The 21,000-nt window shown below is 45.9% G+C and overlaps 1 protein-coding gene across 3 annotated transcripts in view; it reads right to left on the bottom strand.

The window, feature by feature from the left end:
* Positions 1-21,000, bottom strand: part of LOC126334988 (uncharacterized) — an 854,692-nt gene that overhangs the window by 135,394 nt on the left and 698,298 nt on the right. For all 3 annotated transcript variants that reach the window (XM_049997796.1, XM_049997797.1, XM_049997798.1), the window contains one exon: positions 18,686-18,981. In XM_049997796.1, the coding sequence (XP_049853753.1) occupies positions 18,686-18,981 (296 nt within the window). The remainder of the gene's footprint in view (positions 1-18,685; positions 18,982-21,000) is intronic.

Genomic DNA, 21,000 nt, shown 5'->3' with positions numbered 1-21,000 from the left:
TACCTTTGACTGTTCAGAGATGTAACTAAACTCGCCCAAAAATGTAAACAACCGTGCATGAACACCGCCTGTTAGACGGAGGGAGTACGACTGCTGATCAGTTTCAATCATTCCATCATAAAGGAGGTACACGACTCGTTCTGTAATTCAACCATGCCTAGACGTCAATACCGCGGTTCGATCGCATCCGCATTCTTCCTTTGTGCCAGGAATGGCTCTCACCAAGGGAAGTGTCCAGGCGTCTCGGAGTGAACCAAAGCGATGTTGTCCGGACATGGAGGAGATACAGAGAGACAGGAACTGTCGATGACATGCCTCGCTCAGGCCGCCCAATGGCTACTACTGCAGTGGATGATCGCTACCTACGGATTACGGCTCGGAGGATCCCTAACAGCGACGCCACCATGTTGAATATGCTTTTCGTGCAGCCACAGGACGTCGTGTTATGACTCAAACTGTGCGCAGTACGGCGCATGATGCGCAATTTCACTCCCAACGTTCATGGCGGTGTCCATCTGTGCAACAACGACACCATGCAGCGCGGTGCAGATTGGTCCAACAACATGGCTAATGGACCCCCCCCCCCCCCAGGAGTGACTTGTCTTCACCGATGAGTGTTGCATATGCCTTCAACCAGACAATCGTCGGTGACGTGTGTGGAGGCAACACGGTCAGGCTGAACGCTTTAGACACACTGTTCAGCGAGTGCAGCAAGGTGGAGGTTGCCTGCTCTTTTAGGGTGGTATTATGTGGGGCCGATGTATGCCGCTGGTGGTCATTAAAGTCACTGTAACGGCTGTACGATATGTGAACGTCATCATCCGACCGATAGTGCAACCATATCGGCAGCATATTTGTTCCCCCATCGTGCAGATCTTGTGAATGAGTTCGCTCTACTAGAGTGACCAGCATGTTCTTCAGACGTGAGCCCTATCGAACATTCCCGGGATAGATTGAAAAGGGCTGTTTATGGAAGACGAGACCCACCAACCAATCTGAAGGATCTACGCCGAATCGCCGTTGTAGAGTGGGACAATCTGGACCAACATTGTTTTGATGAACTTGTGGATAGTATGCCATGACGAATACAGGCATGTATCAATGCAAGAGGACGTGCTGCTGGGTATTAGAGGTACCTGTGTCTACAGCAATCTGGACCACCACCTCTGAAGGTCCCGTTGTATGGTGGTATAGCATGCAATGTGTGCTTTTCATGTGCAATAAAAAGGGCGGAAATGATGTTTATGTTGATCTCTATTCCAATTTTCTGTATGGGTTCTGGAACTCTCGGAACCGAGGTGATGCAAACCTTTTTTTGATTTGTGTATAATTTGTTAATGTTTTCGCCAGACACACTTTCCCATGAATTCATTCAAAACAATCTCTTTTAAGCGCAATACACGAAAGCATAGCGCCGAACAGAGACAGACAGGGGTGAGGAGACGTTTGGCGGTACGGAGCAGAAGGCATTATTCGCAATTTTCACTTTGCAGCCTTCCCCTTATGAAGAAATTGAATGTCACAGACGTGCCTTGCAGGAAACGTAATGTACTTTTACCTGGTGCCCGGAGTTTCGCTGATGACATGGATATTTTTCGAGTTGTAAGCGGTGGGAGTGGACATTTTTTATGTTTTCACACAAGTGCCAGAAAATCGCTGCTTCTCAGGGCGCTATAGCCCAATCCCGTTTGTCAGAAAATCAGACTCAATTAGAGTGTTTTGTAGGAAATTTTGTCTACTTCGCTTTTGTATAGAATGGACAATTTCGGAAAAGGCATACTTTTCGAGACATAAACGAAAAACTGGAAAGAAGTGCGAATATTTTGAGACTCTTCGTGTTGTTGATATGACGCCGACCGTCTGCAAGGCAACAAACATGACATTCGGATTTAGTGCCTCAGAAAACAGATGCAACCGCTGAGAAATAAACTTCCGCAATTCTGTTACGGGAAAACCACGACTTGACTACGCTATGTTTCCAGTTGACGGGGTAAATTAAAATGTTAAACACTGTCTCCCCTCATCAGTTAGCAGCTGAGACAGACGAATGTCAGCACACAAGTAAAATTCATTCTATGACAAGAACACGAAGCGCAACTAAGGAGTTATCCGAATGTGACGGAAACCGGTAGATGTACAGACAAACAAATGATTACAATTTCAGAAAAACCGAATGATTTATTCTGAGAAAGAGCTTCATTGAACAATTCAGTAGCTCGTTGGTCCACCTCTGGTCCTAATGAAAGCAGCTATTCGGCTTGGTACTGAATTTTCTTCGCTGGTTATCGGGGCTTAGTTAGAAGCGGGACTCGGTACTGAAGGCAGTTCTACTCCAGTCAATGAGATTCGAGGCCGAGGACGTGTCTGGAGACGCCCATAGACAGCGCTGTGATACCAACCTGACAGTCGCATTCCATGCGGCACCTACAACCGGGAGTGATCGTCTGGCGTGCCATTTCTTTTATAACAGGACCTCTTTCAAAAAATAGTTCAAATGGCTCTGAGCACTATGAGACTTAACATCTGAGGTCATCAGACCCCTAGAACTACTTAAACTTAACCAACTTAAGGACGTCACACACAGCCATGCCCGAGGCAGGATTCGAACCTGCAGCCTGTAGCGGTCGCGAGGTTCCAGACCGAAACGCCTAGAACAGCTCGGCCACAGCGGTCGGCCAGGAGGTCTTTGGTTGTCATCCGCGGCACACTTACAGTAACAGCGGCACGTTGACGATATTCCACGCACCGTTTTATTATCCTTCATGGCAGGCCATACTGGGGTTACATTTCAGCAAGATAATGCCCGCCCACATGCAGCTACACCTTTGACTGTTTGTCTTCGTGCTAGCCAAACCCTACGTGAGTCAGCAAGATCGCCGGATCTCTCCCAGTTGAGAGCGTTTGGAGCATTATGGACAAGGCCGTCCAGCTATCTCGGAATTTTGAAGATCTAACGCGCGAGTTTGACAGAATTTGGCACGATGCCCCTCAGGATGACATTCAACGAACGTATCAATCAATGTCGAGCAGAGTAAGTGCTTGCATAAGGTCCACAGGTGAACCAACGCCTTATTGGCTTGCCCAATTTGTGAAGTTCTTTCTCTTGAATAAATCATCTGATTTTTCCGAAACTACAATCGTTTGTCCGTACATGTACGTCATATCTATAGATTCGTGTTGCATTCAGAAAATTTCTTCATTTTTTTTGTCTTAGAAAGTGTTAACCATGACAGCTAGAAGCTATATGTTGATGTCTATTTTTCGTGTTGCATCAGAAGTATGTTTAGCATTAAGTTCTCACCGAATAATCATTGTTCTGTGTTCGTCCTGGAGTAACGGAGTTATACCCTTCAGCGTCGTAGCTAAATCTCAATGCGCTTCGACTAACTTGCGAGGCAAAGCTCTAAGTTAACAGTCAGGGCTAGACTGCACGAAAGCAGCAGAAGCAGTAAGGCACCGAGGCGAAACTGCTCACTCGGCCGCAGCACAGAGCCGTGGCAATGTACCACAACAGACGCGTCACCTGCGGCAGCACCGTAAGTCACCCCAAGACACGACTGCCACGGCGAGGTCGAGTGAACCACTTATGTCTGCGTTCAGCCGACTGCCCCGTGTGCCAGCGGTAGTTGAACACGTCCTGTCTGTTAAGAAAGGATACACTTGCATGCACTACCAATCACAAGCACTGACATCTACATCTACATCTACATCCGTACTCCGCAAGCCACCTGACGGTGTGTGGCGGAGGGTACCCTGAGTACCTCTATCGGTTCTCCCTTCTATTCCAGTCTCGTATTGTACGTGGAAAGAAGGATTGTCGGTATGCTTCTGTGTGGGCTCTAATCTCTCTGATTTTATCCTCATGGTCTCTTCGCGAGATATACGTAGGAGGGAGCAATATACTGCTTGACTCTTCGGTGAAGGTATGTTCTCGAAACTTTAACAAAAGCCCGTACCGAGCTACTGAGCGTCTCTCCTGCAGAGTCTTCCACTGGAGTTTATCTATCATCTCCGTAACGCTTTCGCGATTACTAAATGATCCTGTAACGAAGCGCGCTGCTCTCCGTTGGATCTTCTCTATCTCTTCTATCAACCCTACCTGGTGCGGATCCCACACTGCTGAGCAGTATTCAAGCATTGGGCGAACAAGCGTACTGTAACCTACTTCCTTTGTTGTCGGATTGCATTTCCTTAGGATTCTTCCAATGAATCTCAGTCTGGCATCTGCTTTACCGACGATCAACTTTATATGATCATTCCATTTTAAATCACTCCTAATGCGTACTCCCAGATAATTTATGGAATTAACTGCTTCCAGTTGCTGACCTGCTATTTTGTAGCTAAATGATAAGGGACCAATCTTTCTATGTATTCGCATCACATTACACTTCGCTACATTGAGATTCAATTGCCATTCCGTGCACCACGCGTCAATTCGCTGCAGATCCTCCTGCATTTCAGTACAATTTTCCATTGTTGCAACCTCTCGATACACCACAGCATCATCTGCAAAAAGCCTCAGTGAACTTCCGATGTCATCCACCAGGTCATTTATGTATATTGTGAATAGCAACGGTCCTATGACACTCCCCTGCGGCACACCTGAAATCACTCTTACTTCGGAAGACTTCTCTCCATTGAGAATGACGTGCTGCGTTCTGTTATCTAGGAACTCCTCAATCCAATCACACAATTGATCTGATAGTCCGTATGCTCTTACTTTGTTCATTAAACGACTGTGGGGAACTGTGTCAAACGCCTTGCGGAAGTCAAGAAACACGGCATCTACCTGTGAACCCGTGTCTAAGGCCCTCTGAGTCTCGTGGACGAATAGCGCGGTCAGTTGCAGTTTTCATGCCTTTGTCCCCCTAAACAGTGCCTGCAGATACGACAAATGTAGATTAGTCAAGCGCGCTGATGCTCCGGTGTCGTGACTGAACGGCAGCACGCCGTTAGCAGTCACACCAGTCGTTAGTTTCTGCATGTAGTCTCAAAATTCATAATGTCATATTACGGGTTTTGTTTACATACATGTTGCATTAATTCCGAATTTTATTTTAACTGACGTAACTGATTTCATTCCAGGTACTTTTTTGCATACTGACATTCAGGCCCGTTAACAGAGCCTGTGTTAAATACCTATGCAGATACGGCAGCACTCTCTGGTACAATATTATCTTATTCAGTTTACATTGCTCATTTAGCAGTATTTATATCTTCCCATCACAAATGGGTCGTTACAGACCTAAATATATAGTAAGTTGACGTCAACAATAGTAAACCGATGTCTCATATAAAGTGAATTAAACTCATATCTTGACTTTACCGCAGTACACAGCATATGCTGGTTTCAGCATCCTTTGTTTTACTATGTGTTTTACAGGATATTGTACATAGTTGGAGGCAAATAGCACCAGAGGTCCATACATATGGTAGAAAACATTATTAGTTACAGTAGTAAAGAGTTAGCCTTTAAAGCATTCACAAACTTGAAATATACACTGAAGAGCCAAAGAAACTGGTACACCTGCCTAATATCGTGTACGGCTCCCGCGAGCACGCAGAAGAGCCGCAACACGACGTGGCATAGACTAGTATAATGTTTGAAGTAGTGATGGAGGGAATTCACACCATTAATCATGCAGGGCTGTCCAGAAATCCGTAAGAGTACGAGAGGGTGGATATCTCTTCCGAACAGCATGCTGCAAGGCATCCCAGAAATGCTCAATAATGTTCATGTCTGGGGAGTCTGGTGGCCAGCGCAAGTGTTTGAACTCAGAAGAGTGTCCCTGGAGCCAGTCTGCACCAGTTCCGTGCGTGTGGGTTGTCGCATTGTCCTGCTGGAATGCCCAAGTCCGACAGAATGCACAATTGACTTGAATGTATGCAGGTGATCAGACAGGATGCTGACGTACGAGACACTCACCTGTCACAGTCGTATCTAGGCGTATAAGGGGTCTCACATAACTCCAAGTGCACACGCCCCACACCATTACAGAGCCTCCACCAGCTCGAGCAGTCCCCTGCTGACATGCAGGGACCATATATTCATGAGGTTGTCTCCATACCCATACACATCCATCCGCTCGACACAATTTGAAATGAGACTCGTCCGACCAGGCAACATGTTTCCAATCATCAACAGTCCAATGTCGGTATTGGCGCGCCCAGGCAAGGCATAAAGCTGTGTGTCGTGCAGTCATCAAGGGTATGGGAGTGGGCCTTCAGCTCCGAAAGCCGATATCGGTGATGTTTCGTTGAATGGTTCGCGTGCAGACACTTGTTGATGGCACAGCACTGAAATCTAAACCAATTCGCGGACGCCATGCACTTCTGTCACATGGAACGATTCTCTTCAATCGTCGTCTTTTTCTTTCTTGCAGGATCTTTTTTCCGGCCGCAGCGATGTCGGAGATTTGATGTTTTACCGGATAATTGATATTCACGGAACACTCGTGAATTAGTCGTACGGGAAAATTCCCATTTCATCGCTACCTCGGAGATGCTGTGTCCCATCGCTCGTGCGCCGACTATAACATCACGTTCAAACTGACTAAAATCTTGATAACCTGCCATTGTAGCAGCAGTAACCGATCTAACAACTGCGCCAGACACTTGTCTTATATAGTCGCTGCCGACAGCAGCGCCGTATACTGCCTGTTTACATATGTTTTTATTGAAATACGCATGCCTATACCGGTTTCTTTGGCGCTTCGGTGTATAAGATAAGAGAATATCAAAGGAGATTTGTTGTGCAAAGAAGTTCTGTTTCAGCAATAAAACTGACGAGTTAACAAGATAAGAGTGAGTGAAATACCCACATGATGAGACCCAAAAAGAGGCGACAGAGAAGTAATAATATATGTCAGGTACTACAGAACTGTCAAGAACGATAGAGAGCATTTACTAACCGACAAACAGACAGTACCATACAGCGAACACGTAGTTGGGACAAATGATACTCCAACCACGTTCCTTTCATTACGGTGCCGAGACCACGTACTTGCAAAAAAAGACGTGGAGACTTCTTTCTTAATGAACGTTTATGGCGTTCGAGTAGGGAGACTCAGAAGAAAAAATGGGAACCTGTAAGTCGGCTACCTGACGGGCATGCGGCTAGGAACACAGGGCTAGCAAGAGCTGCATTCCTGTTTCCGAGAACACGTTGAGTGAGTTGCATCACGAGCAGTAAGAAGTAACAGCTCATGAAACTTTCAACGTCAGAAACTTTCAATTGATAGTGAGGCAAGTGGCAAAAAATACCGCCAGCATTTCAATCTTTAACGCTACGCTTCCAATTTACTTCAGTGTGTCGTTACGTTTGAAACTTCCATTTTAAGATTACGTTCCTTAGATCAAACTCACTCGTTTTGAGGCAAGAAACAAAACCGCCTCAACAAACTGTTGACGAGTGACTGAGATAAATTTACTAGGTTACGGAATTTATTCCACCCAACATACAAATTTCTCTGAAGCTAATTTTATAGATTGTTCTGGAACCTCTTCGTACACCGACAACACTAGTATTATTTTTCTGTTTTCTTAGCAATTCTAGGATGACTCAGAAAAAATATTACAGGCTCACATACATAAAACTTTCTTTCATAGCACGTTATAGTATCATACTATACTGTGGAACTGTTCGTCATTCTTCCACAAAACTATCAATATGTTGATCTAAATTTGGACTATACATCGGTGCCGACAATAACCTGGGTTACGCCCTCTACGCACAGTATCGTGCCCTGGTGAACTCTATAGCTATCGTGAACCGCCTGCCACCCAAATACTACTAGAGTGGTGCGGAGGGAGAGATGGACGTATTGGCGACCACATTTTGGCTGTTGCAAAGACAGTGCAGTTGCGTTTACGTGAAATATACATTGTCCACTCAGGCTGTCGTGACCACCTGTCAAAGACGCGATTAATCTCCTTTTGCATCGCATACATGTGCAGGATGAGGGTCAGTGATGTTCTGGAAGGGGCTGGGTTGTTTTCGGGGGAAGAGACCAGACAGCGAGGTCATCGGTCTCATCGGATTAGGGAAGGAAGAGGAAGCAAGTCGGCAGTGCCCTTTCAAAGGAACCATTCCTGCATTTTCCTGGAGCGATTTAGGGAAATCACGGAAAACCTAAATCAGGATGGCCGGACGCGGGAATGAACCGTCGTCCTCCCGAATGCGAATCCAGGTTCTGGATGGTAGCTCAGGGATGTAGAGCCGTGATATTGACTGCTGTACCGTGGGAAGCTCCGTTAGAATTTCTTGGTCGAGGATTCATGGCGCGAAAAGCCCGATCGAGTGGTTCCACAGATTCTCTATAGTCTTTCAATTAGGGGAGCCTGGTGGCCAGGCAGGCACAGCAAACTCGTCCTTGTGCTCTTCGAACCATTCACTTACATTGCGAGCTGTGTAGAACATCGCATTGTCCTGCTGATGTATGGACATCGTCCCCAAGGACAGATGTCTACTTGTACTGACCCACTGTGCGTTCCATAAAGGCGAGATCGCGCAGCGCAGGTAACGAAAACGTTCCCCGAACTATAACGCTCCGTCGCTCATTGCAGGGTGTCTGCTTTCAGAGATTTCAAATCGTACACGCCAACCGCCATCTGTATGATGGAGCATGAAACGTGATTCATCTGGAAAGGTCACATATACCCACTCAGCTGACGTTCAGTTAAGGTGCAGGCTTGAAAATTGCAGCCTTGGTCGCCAATGAACAGCAGTCAGCAGTGCTGAGAAGGCACATACGTGGCAACGTTCGCTGAACGGTCGTTGACTAGACGCTGTTGGTATGTCCTGCTTTACCTGGGCGGTCAGTTGATCAACAGATGCACGTCTATTTGGTCGTACACATCTCTGCAGCCGTCATTCGCCCCTGTCATCTATGACTCGTGGTTAGCCACAGCTGCCTGGCGGCACGCGAACAGTTTACGAATTTAGACATTCCGAAAATATTTCCACGCTTGGCCCGAAAGCCAATGATCACGCTCTTCTGGAAGTCAGACAAATTGCTCAGTTTCGTAAGACTGCACTGTCTTCCTCGTCCCCCGGCACTCTTATATACCCTTCATTGCTACTGCTGCCACCTGTCGTCTGTGAGTGGTTATTGCACGTTGACGTCAAACATACACTATGGTCAACATTAATTTGACGGATGTGCTACGAATCAAACATTTGTTTGATGCCGGCCGCGATGGTCTCGCGGTTAAGGCGACAGTCCGGAACCGCGGGACTGCTACGGTCGCAGGTTCGAATCCTGCCTCGGGCATGGATGTGTGTGATGTCCTTAGGTTAGTTAGGTTTAAGTAGTTCTATGTTCTAGGGGACTGATGACCACAGATGTTAAGTCCCATAGTGCTCAGAGCCATTTGAACCATTTGAACCATCTGTTTGATCTAACAAGTAAATAAGTAACTCTATTAATATTGGACGATTGGTTATACAAAGAATCAGTTTAATTCATGTAAAAATTTTGTAACAGAAGCGCACTGTGTGAAGCATCTTATAGTTTATCGTTAAGGGTCTCCAGTCCGAAGAATCGTTTGACGCGGCTCCCCACGCTCGTCTACCGTTTGCAAGCCTCTTCATAACCTGTGCAAACTATATGCATTTGAACTTGCTTACTGCAGCAAGCCTGCGTATTCCTCTACAATTTATTCCCCTCCCTCACCCCTCCCCTCTTCCCTCCCCTCATCAGCACCCACATTTTTCTCCACTTCCGAAGTAAAGTTTTCTCGATACCTCACGATGCGTCTCAGCAAACAATTGCTTCTTTTAGTCAAATTGTGTCATCATGTTTTTCTCCTTGATTTGAATCAGTATCTCCTCATTACTTACTTCATCCGTCCATCCAATCTTCACCACTCTTCTGTTATTCCATATTTCTAAATTTTCTATTCTTGCCTGAAGTGTTTACCATCCACGTTTCACTTCCATAGAAGGCTACGCCCCATATCAGTACTTTCAGGAAAAACTTCGTAACACTGAAATGTCCATTTGATGTTAGCAATTTTTTTTTACAACCGCTTTGCTTGCTTTTGCCAGTCTGCACAGTATACCCTCTGTGCCTCAGCCAATGTCATTTAGTTTGCTGCGCAAATAGCAAAGCTCATCTAGTACTTGCAGTTTTTCACTTCACTTCCTGCTCTAATTCTCTCAACATTCCACTAGCTTTTGTTTTACTTTTGTTGATATTCATCTTCTAACCTATACATTCCGTATTGCTGCAAAATTTCGCAGTGTAGTACGAGAGCGTGCTGGAAAGCAATGTTTCTGAATTTTTATGTGGAAACTCTTGAAGCTTTTTACATAAAACAAACGTTATTAACGTTCTGCAATTTTATTCTTCATGTTTACACAGTTACACTCTAAGAAAATAAAGATTCATCTCGAGTAATTATCCGAATGGGATGGAAATAGATAGAGGTGATGTACATGTACGGGTGAATATATGATTACAATTTCAGAAAAAAAACTGGATGATCTATTCAAGAGATAGAGCTTCTTAAACTGAGCAGGTCTGTAACAAATGGTTCAAATGGCTCTGAGCACTATGGGACTGAACATCTGAGGTCATCAGTCCCTAGAACTTAGGTTAGTTAGGTTCAAGTAGTTCTAAGGACATCACACACACCCATGCCCGAGGCAGGATTCGAACCTGCGACCATAGCGGTCACGCGGTTCCTGACTGAAGCGCGTAGAACCGCTCGGCCACATCGGCCGGCCAGGTCAGTAACACAGTGGTCTTTAAGCAAGCAGTTATTCGACTTGGCATTGATTAATACAGTTGTTTGATGTCCAATTGGCACGTTAAAGCGTCAAAATCTCAGTGTGGTTGGAGGGCCCTGCCCATAATGCTCCGAACGTTCGCAGTTGTGGAGTGATATGGCCACCTTGCTGGCCAAGAAGGGTTTGGCAAGCACGAAAGCAAGCAACAGAAAATCTCGCCGTGTACGGACCGGAATAATCTTGCTGAAATATGAGCCCAGAATTGCTTGCCACGAAGGGCAACAAATCGGTGCCTAGAACATTGCCGACGTACCGCTGTGCCGCGGAAATGCTATGAAAGTGGAATGGAACCGCAAACTCCTGGTTGTGGGGCCGTGTGGTATCCCACCGCTCTCCGGGGCATCTCCAGACATGTCTTCGGCCTGGAACTTACTGACTGGAGTAGGATTATCTTCAGTGATGAGTCCCGCTTCTATCTGAGGCCAGATTGCGGGCGCAGACGTGTCTGGAGACGCTCCATATAGAGATGGGATATCTACTTGATTGTCGCCAGTTGTATGGTCCGACAGCCAGGACTGAAGGTCTTGGGTGCCATTTCATTTTACAGCAAGACTCCTTTGGTTGTCATCTGCGGCATTCTTACACCACAGCGGTACGTTGATTATATTCTAAGCCACGGTTTGTTGCCCTGGCAACGACGGAATGTCTCCCAACGAGAGACTAACTTATTGACACCGTCGCTGTAGAATGTTTGGCTTTCTTGACGGAGCCACAACCTCACCTCTTCTTGCAGCGCTTCATCACAATCAAAGTGAAGCCCTTGATTGTGTTTTTTAAGTTTTGGTAGATACAGGAAAATCAGATAGGGCCAAGTAGGGACTGTACGAGGATGATCGATGGCAGTGAACCCAAGACATCGAACTGTTGCAATGTCGCAGCGCTCGTGTGTCGTCTGGCATGTTCATGTTGAAGGAGAGGGTGCTCCATGTGTGGACTAACTCTTAGAATTCGAAACTCGGTTAGAGGACGCAGTTTCCCACGCATGGACATAATTCAGTTACACACAGCCACGTTACACGCTTCATTTCGGAGCCTTCCAGTGACAGAGAGCTGCTAATATGTAGACATGAAGCATAAACATGTGGAACGTTAATGAAGTTTGTTTTATTTAAAAAGTTTAAGAATTGTCACATAAAAAATTTTGCGGTATTACTTTTCAGTACGCCTTCGTATTTAATGCGCAGTGTATTCTGATTCGTTTTATGTCCATCATCAACTACATTAGAGATTGGTGATGTGTTTGACGAAGAATGTTCCTCTCGCCACCAGGAAAGGGAAAGTCGTGCGCTGTCGCAACAACTTGTAAGCGTAACAGTCGAGTGGGAAATAGGAAAGATGCCTCAAATCAGCGCATTCGGTCAAGCGCACATCTTGGGTGACCCACATGTGGAAGATTCCGAAGTCGAGCTGCCACTCGGCTTTTCGCGAACCACTGGTCTATCATTAGTACTTCGGTTCAGAGGAAATCATCCTTGCTAGTTTGCGTGGGCTGCAATGTGTTGATGGTAAGGTCACCGTCGGCTGACACATCTCGTGACAGCTTATATAGGGAATGTTTCATTGCTGGACAGTAATAGTCGGTGAGTGGATACGCCGTACAGAATCACGTCCTCGCTATGTTGTGGAGATGCCACCGTCCCTGAGATTTGCCATTGCTTACCGCACATAACAAGGAATAGAGACTAGCATGGGCTTATGAACACTGCCATTGGGTGTACCAGGAGTATAAAACATCAGAAGGATAATAGAAAAATACGCATACTACTCGTATTACTGCATGCAGACATAAAACGTACGTTGTACTCATGTCTTACTGAATAAATAAAACTTCTCTCTCTATCCTCATATAAACCGAACTATCCTGTTCGTAGTTTTTTGTGTCCGGGGTAGTCTCGTGAGATTTTGATATGGTCGTGAAATTCCCGGGAGCCGTATCTTGGCAGTATTGAAGTCGGTAACATGCAAATATCATCGATGATGATGGTGGTGATGTTTGGTTTGTGAGACGTTCAACTATCCAGTCATCAGCGTCCGTACAAAGTCCCAATTGTTACACAGTCCGATCTAGGCACTGCCACGAATGATGATGATGATTGTGAAATGATGAGGACAACACAAACATCCAGTCTCCGGGTAGGGAAAATCCCGAACCCGGCCGGGAATCGAGCCCAGGACCCCTCGATCCAGAGGCAGCAACACTAGCCACTAGACCACGAGCTGCGGACTAAATATCGTAGAGATTCTCGATTCCTGGGTTGGATGAACTGTCTACATACGTAATTAAGTTCGTACAGAACCCTAAGAGCACGATTCCTACTCGAACTTGTCCAGTTACCTTTTTTTGCACTTACTGCACCAGCTACAACACTGTCGCAGCCGTCACCAGTGGAAACGGGCGTGCTGCTTATTATTAGATTCGTGTGTTTAATTGAATTGCTCACGGTGGGGAGCGATATAATTGTGACGGGCTGTGAAGTGGAATAAACCGACCATTACCACTTCGTAAGAACAAAGAAACAGGAATTCCGTTGAATTGGGGTTGTCTGCACCAGACCTAACATGTTTCGATATACTTCCATTCCTACGTGACTGCACTCATTCGTTTCTTTTTTAGTGTGAGAATATATTCTGAAATACACCAGATGATGTGCGAAGCTTGTCTTCTTGCGCTGTAATGCGGGCAGGTCCTCCTTGAGCGAGCAGCGAAATTTCAAATGTCCACAGCAGCTAGTGACTTCTCTTTGTGTGAAGGTGGTTTAAAATGTTAGTACGGTTAACAGCTCAAGTGCCTTTCTATTAAGGTAGTGATTCGTTTTGTAATTGCAAAAGCACCTGACGCAATGAAACTCACCGAGAAGTGCCTGAAATTTTTGGGCCATCGGCGATGAATGAAGGAAAAGTAATGAATTGGTGTAGTGTAATTGTGGAGTGCTGCAGGCGTACGATCAATAACGAAAGGATTGGGTTGTCTGGCTTATGGATTCAAATGAAATACTAATGGAAAACCGTCGCTTAAGAGACAGCCAATTCACTACAAATATTCAGCGGTTTAGATCGGACTGAATTTCTGCCGAGGTACTGCATTATTGAAAACAGTTTATGAGCTGGGTACCACGCTTCTTCCACCTGATGAAATTGTCTGCGATAAGGCAAAGTCGCCTTTCTGAGTACTAATGGCCATGCCACACGATTGACGTTAAAAGATTTTAACGATTCTGCTGACATTCGAAGTGATTGCTTCTGCATAGTGCCTTGGGTTTTCCCTACTCTTTTTTTCTCTCCACAACGCTCTCCAAGTCTGCCGAGTGGAATCCCCATTCTTGTGAAAGACGTCGTGTGGGCTTTCGTCGTCTGATAAGCTATGTGCTCTGAGGGCCGGGCCGTCAGAGCAGCTTCCCTTTGTGTTGGGGAACGACAACAGGTCTTTTCCCGAACGTATGTGTGCGTTTTGGTACACGCCATGGTCAGGTGACTCATCTAACAGCCCGTTCACATCTTAGATGCCCATGTGCAGTGTAATTCCTATTTCATATTACACTCTTTGTAGAATCATAAATGGGCTGATCATGAGAGTGGCGATCCATATGTGAATCTAAATGTAAATGCTCTGCCTAACAAGATTATGAGCATGCTCACCTTCCTTGGTCTATTTTCAGCGCGCTGGGCAACTTTTAGGAGGAGTTATGCAGTTTTCCATAATCCCACAACACAACTTGGCTAAGGTTCAGGTAATTAAACAAATTGTTTCTCAGATTTGTATTTGTTGTTGGCTGACACTGTCGTAGGATTTTTAAATGGCTTAAAAATCGCCATCACTGTTCAAAAAATGGTTAAAATAGTTCTGAGCACTCTGGGACTTAACAGCTGAGATCATCAGTCCCCTAGAACTTAGAACGACTTAAACCTAACTAACCTAAGAACATCACACACATCCATGCCCGAGGCAGGATTCGAACCTGCGACCGTAGCGGTCGCGCGGATCCAGGCTGAAGTGCCTAGACCCCTCGGTCACAACGGCCGGCACCATGACTATATTTATTACAATATACGTTATTACACTTAGATCTTGTGGTCATTTGCATGTGATTGTAAGTGCTGAAAACACGGTAGCAGTCCACATGAATAAAAGCCACAAAAATGAATCCTACATCGGTGGCCGGTGATAGCCTCTGTTACATACACAAAAATGGAACGGATACAATGCTATCCTTCACATACCGATGGTGTTTGCGCCAAAGGCTGACACGAGACATCGAGGCTCAAGTAATTTTTATGGTTTTTATATATGTCGGCTGCTGCCGTGTTTTCAGCACCTACAGTGACGAAAAAAAAAATCGCAACACTATGAAGGATTTGTGCGACATTAGCGAAATTTGGTAGGTGTGTTTCTACACGTGAAAGATATTGTATTCAAATTTCGCGTCAGTTGCGTAAGAGTGGTGCTGGTAGTGCCAATATGAGCAAGCAAGTCAGGTTAGCTTTAAATACACGCTGTGAAAGTCGTGAACGTTAGTTACCTATGAGATTTGACCTGGTGATCCATGCGTGAAGAATGCCTGTAAGGCGACAAGGAGGCCATTGTCAACACATCTTTGAGTTTGAACGAGGTCGTGGGACAGGGCCACGAGAAGCTGGCTGTACCCCCTGCAATACTGCAGAAATACGTGGCAACAGTGTGGCCACTGTACATAACTGCTGGAAGCGGTGGTCACGAGAACGTACCTCCGCAAGAAGCCGGGCTCCGGACGATCACGTGACTGTACCGAGAGGGCGGCCTACGTCTCTGTCGCACTGTACTGCACCTGCAGCGGCAATATGAGCAGCAGTTGTCACAACAGTGGCACGACAAACTGTTACGGACAGTTGCTTTAAGGACAGCTCCGAGTAGACGCCCTATATGATGAATTTCAGTGACACCAAACCACCACCATTTGTGACTTCCGTGGTCTCAAGCAGTCTCGTGGTTATCCCACGCACCGAGACTTTAACCCACTCCGTCTACAGGCCACAAGTGGCCCATCGGGACCATCCGACTTCCGTGTCATTCTCAGAGAAGAATACGGATACGAGGGGCGTGGGGTCAGCACACCGCTCTCCCGGTCGTTATGATGGTATTCCTGACCGAAGGCGCTACTATTCGTTCGAGTAGCTCCTCAATTGGCATCACGAGGCTGAGTGCACCCCGAAAAATGGCAACAGCGCATGGCGGCATGGATGGTCACCCTTCCAAGTGCCGACCACGCCCGACAGCGCTTAACTTCGGTTATCTCACGGGAACCGGTGTAGCCACTGCGGCAAGGCCGTTGCCCCTCGCCGACATACCTCTGTTATATCCCAACATGCTCTACAGAGTGTCGACATGTTGCCTTAGTCTGCTCGATCACCAGATCTGTCATCAATCGAGCACATATGGACATCATCGGACGACAACTCCAGTGTCATCCACAACCAGTGTTAACCATCCCTTTATCGACTGAACAAGTGCCACAGGCATGGAACTCCATCCCAAAATCTGACATCCGGCACCTGTGCAACACAATCCATACACGTGTGTATGCTTGCATTGCACATTCTGGCGATTACTCCAGTTACTAATGTACCAGCATTTCGCATTTGCAATGGGTTAGCTCGTGTTTACAGTAGCGTGGGATCTCGCAATGTTAATCACTTAAATATGTTCACTAGACAAATGTATTCGTAAATTTCATTACTCTACATTAACTGTTTTTGGTGTTGCGATTTTTTCCCGTCGGTGTATAACCACATGAAGAGTCTAAAAGTAATGATGGATTTTGTAATAAATTGTTCAATTGTTTTTGGTGCTATCCATGTTAAGTATGCGGTCCCTCAAATAACTTACAGGTTTGCTGCCGAGTAACATCGTCGAACACCGCCGATATTTCGACAGGAGATCACCCTGCCATTCTCAAGGCACAAATGCAAGGAGGAGGAAATGTGCAAGGGAATTTAATACCTCGGTTCACAGAGGAGAAACAAGCAAGATACCACACACAAAACAAGTGTCAACACACACAAAGATACCCAACATCATAAATATCGATAGTTACTATTAATCAACATGTGAGGTAGCACTAATTGTGTCCCTCTGTTTTTTGATGAGAGACAGAGCCGGATTCCAAGCAGCGTTTAAACAAAATGCACCATCTCTGTTGATAGTATGATTTCAACAGCTTCCTTAATAACACTATCCCAATAGCTGGACGTGCAAGCCAGAATCTCCGTGTTGTTGTATTCCATAGGATGACCGGTGTCAAGGCAATGTTCTACAATAGCGGATTTGCTCGGCTGTTGTAAGTGTGTGTGACGCTTATGTTCAATACACCGGTCTTCCACAGCCCTGATTGTCTGAACAGTATATGACATGCCACAACTGCAAGAAATGCGATAGACCCGAGCCTTACGTAAACCAAGATCATCTTTTAAGGACGCCAACAGGGCCTTAATCTTAGAAGGTGGTCGAAAAACACATTTCACATCATATTTCGGCAAAATACGGCCAAAAACACGTGTGTCAGCGACATTGAAACCTGCGTGTTTTTTTTCAGATATGTAGACGATACTTTTGTGTGAGAAACCGGTTTTTGTAACACCTGAATTCAATCTACCCGAATATTCAGTTCACTATGGAGGTGGAAATGAATTGATGCCTTCCTTTCATTGATGTGTTGGATGACCGATGGTACGTTGGGACTTTCTGTTTATAGGAAGCCCACTCACACTGACTTGTATCTGCGATCTGAAAGTTGTCACCATCCAGCTCAGCGTGAAATTAGTACTTCGTACCTTGGTTCACAGGGCCCACGTTATCTCAGACCCTGAAAGTTTCGCAGCTGAGCTATCACATCTCGAAGTCACCTTTCGTCAGAATGGTTATAATGAGAGGCAGATCAAACGTGCGTTGCGCTATCAGCCTTCTGTGCAACGGGTGAGTGACGATAGCAACGAAATGGCACCTAAGTCTACGGACTTTTTGCCTTACGCAGGAAGCATTTCCAACAGGATTGGCCGTATTTTGGGGAAATATGATGTGAAATGTGTTTTTCGACCACCTTTTAAGATTAAGGCCCTGTTGACGTCCGTAAAAGATGATCTTGGCTTGCGTAAGTTTGGGGTGTATCGTATTCCTTGCAGTTGTAGCATTTAATATACTGGTCAGGCAATCAGGACTGTGGAAGATCGGTGTATTGAACATAAGCGTCACACACATTTACAACAGCCGAGCAAATCCGCTATTGCAGAACACTGCCTTGACATCGGTCATCCTATGGAATACAACAACACGGAGATTCTGGCTTGCACGTCCAGCTATTGGGATAGTGTTATTAAGGAAGCTGCTGAAATCAAACTATCAAGCAACCCTATTAACAGAGATGGTGGATTTTGTTGAAATGCTGCTTGGAATCCGGCCCTGTCCCTCATCAAAAAACAGAGAGACAGAATTGGTGCTACCTCACCTGTTGATTAATAGTAACTATCGACATTTATGATGTTGGTTATCTTTGTTTGTGTCGACACTTGTTCTGTGGGTGGTATCTTGCTTGTTTCTCCTCTGTGAACCGAGGTATTAAATTTCCTTGCACATTTCTTCCTCCTTGCATTTGTGCCTTGAGAATGGTAGCGTGTGCTCCTGTCGAAATATCGGTGGTGTTCGGCGATGTTACTTGTCAGCAAACCTGTAAGTTATTTAAACATTCAATGCGCCGGGAAAAGTTAAGGTCTCACATGCGGTCCCTACATTGTTCGCAGCACTGCTTTACTGACTTCCATTGGTGCCCCTTACAAGAGTTACGCATGACATTAGAGATCTCCATATTTCAAGAGCGCATTAGTTCCGAACTGTATAAACATTAATGGGCAGCCCGAATGTCTCACCTAGGGTATGCGAGCCGGAGGTCGGCCCTGAGCTTGGCCAGCAGCTCCGAGGCGCTGCTGAACTGGCGCAGACTCATCTCGGGCTGCTGCTGCGGCGGCTGCTGCTGGTGCTGGTGCTGCGAGGTCGTGTGGCCGTGGCCGTGCCGGCGGTGGTGGTCGCGCGGGGAACCCCCGTCCGCCGCCAGCGCCGCGACGCCAGGCACGGCGGCCGCAGCGGCCCCCGCGCCACGGCGCCCCCACTTGCGCAGCGCCGCTGCGTAGTCCTCCGGGTTGTACACCGGCGGCCGCAGCTGCTCCTGCAAACATCACGGCCAGAGGTCAGCAGCCCGCAGTGGCAGTACAGGGGCAGGGCGCAGCACCAATCACGTGCAGCAAGATTGGAAAACTGCGCAGTCGCACCAGTGTTTAAGAAGGGTAGTAGGAGTAATCATCGAACTACAGACCTGTATCATTGTCGTCGGTTTGCAGTAGGGTTTTGGAGCATATACTGTATTCAAACATTATGAATCACCTCGAAGGGAACGATCTATTGATACGTAATCAGCATGGTTTCAGAAAACATCGTTTTTGTGCAACGCAACTAGCTCTCTATTCGCACGAAGTAATGGCCGTTATTCACAGGGGATCTCAAGTTGATTCCGTATTTCTACATTTTCGGAAAGCTTTTGACACCGTTCCTCACAGGCGACTTCCAATCAAACCTAAGGGGTATCGTCTAAGTTGTGCGACTGGATTCGTGATTTCCTGTCAGGAAGGTCGCAGTTCGTAGTAATAGACTGCAAATCATCGAGCAAAATTGAAGTGATATCAGGTGCTCCCCAGGGAAGCGTCCTGGGACCTCCGCTGTTCCTGATCTATATAAATGGCCTGGGTTACAATCTGAGTAGTTCTCTTAGGTTGTTCTCAGATGATGCTGTAATTTACCGTCTAGTAAGGTCATCCGAAGACCAGAATCAGTTGCAAAGCGATTTAGAAAAGACTGCTGTATGGTGTGGCAGGTGGCATTTGACGCTAAATAACGAAAAGTGTGAGACGATCCAAATGAGTTCCAAAAGAAATCCGTTGGAATTCGATTACTCGATAAATAGTACAATTCTGAAGGCTGTCAATTCAACTAAGTACCCGGGTGTTAAAATTACGAACAACTTCAGTTGAAAAGACGACATAGTTAATATTGTGGGGAAGGCTAGCCAAAGGTTGCGTTTCATTGGCAGGACACTTAGAAGATGCAACAAGTCCACTAAAGAGACGGCTTACACTATATTCGTTCGTCCTCTGTTAGAATATTGCTGCGCGGTGTGGGGTCCTTACCAGGTGGGATTGACGGAGGACATCGAAAGGGTGCAAAAAAGGGCAGCTCGTTTCGTATTATCACGTAATTTGGGGGGGGGGGGGAGTGTGGCAGATATGATACGCGAGTTCGGATGGAAGTCATTAAAGCAAAGACGTTTTTCGTCGCGGCCAGATCTATTTACGAAATTTCAGTCACCAACTTTCTCTTCCGAATGCGAAAATATTTTGTTGAGCCCAACCTACATAGGTAAGAATGATCATCAAAATAAAATAAGAGAAATCAGAGCTCGAACAGGAAGGTTTAGGTGTTCGTTTTTCCCGCGCGCTGTTCAGGAGTGGAATGGTAGAGAGATAGTATGATTGTGGTTCGATGAACCCTCTGCCAGCACTTAAACGTGAATTGCAGAGTAATCATGTAGATGTAGATGTAGGTGTAGGTGTCCTTACAAGTGGAGGTTTGCCAAGTGCTGTCTAACAACAATGACACTAGTCAAGTCTTCTGTCGTCGTGGGTTCGCCTGAGAATGACTGGGACAGCGTATCCATTACGATCAGTCCAGTAATGTTAGAAGAGGACCATTGGCAAGCAGTATAAGTCTGATAACAATGATGCACGGATCGAATCTATTGTTGTCATATACAAGCACAACAATTATGAATTACCTCGAAGAAAACGATCTGTTGACACACAGTCAACATCGGTTTGGAAAACATCGTTCCTGTGAAACAGAACTTGATCTTTATCAATATGAAGTGTTGAGTGCTATTGACTAGGGATTTCTGATCGGTTTCGTATTTCTGGTTTTCCGGAAGGCTTTTGACACTGTACCACACAAGCAGCTAGTAGTGAAATTGCGTGCTTATGGAATATCGTCTCAGTCATGTGACTCGATTTGTGATTTCCCGTCAGAGAGGTCATAGTTCGTAGTAATTGGCAGAAAGTCATCGAGTAAAACAGAAGTGATTTCTGGTGTTCCCCAAGGTAGTGTTATAGGCCCTTTGTTGTTCCTTATCTATATAAAC

Source organism: Schistocerca gregaria, chromosome 2 (genome assembly GCF_023897955.1).
Source record: "Schistocerca gregaria isolate iqSchGreg1 chromosome 2, iqSchGreg1.2, whole genome shotgun sequence".
NCBI lineage: Eukaryota > Metazoa > Arthropoda > Insecta > Orthoptera > Acrididae > Schistocerca > Schistocerca gregaria.
Note: the sequence above shows the minus strand (reverse complement) of the source record. Positions and strands in the feature narration are given on the sequence as shown.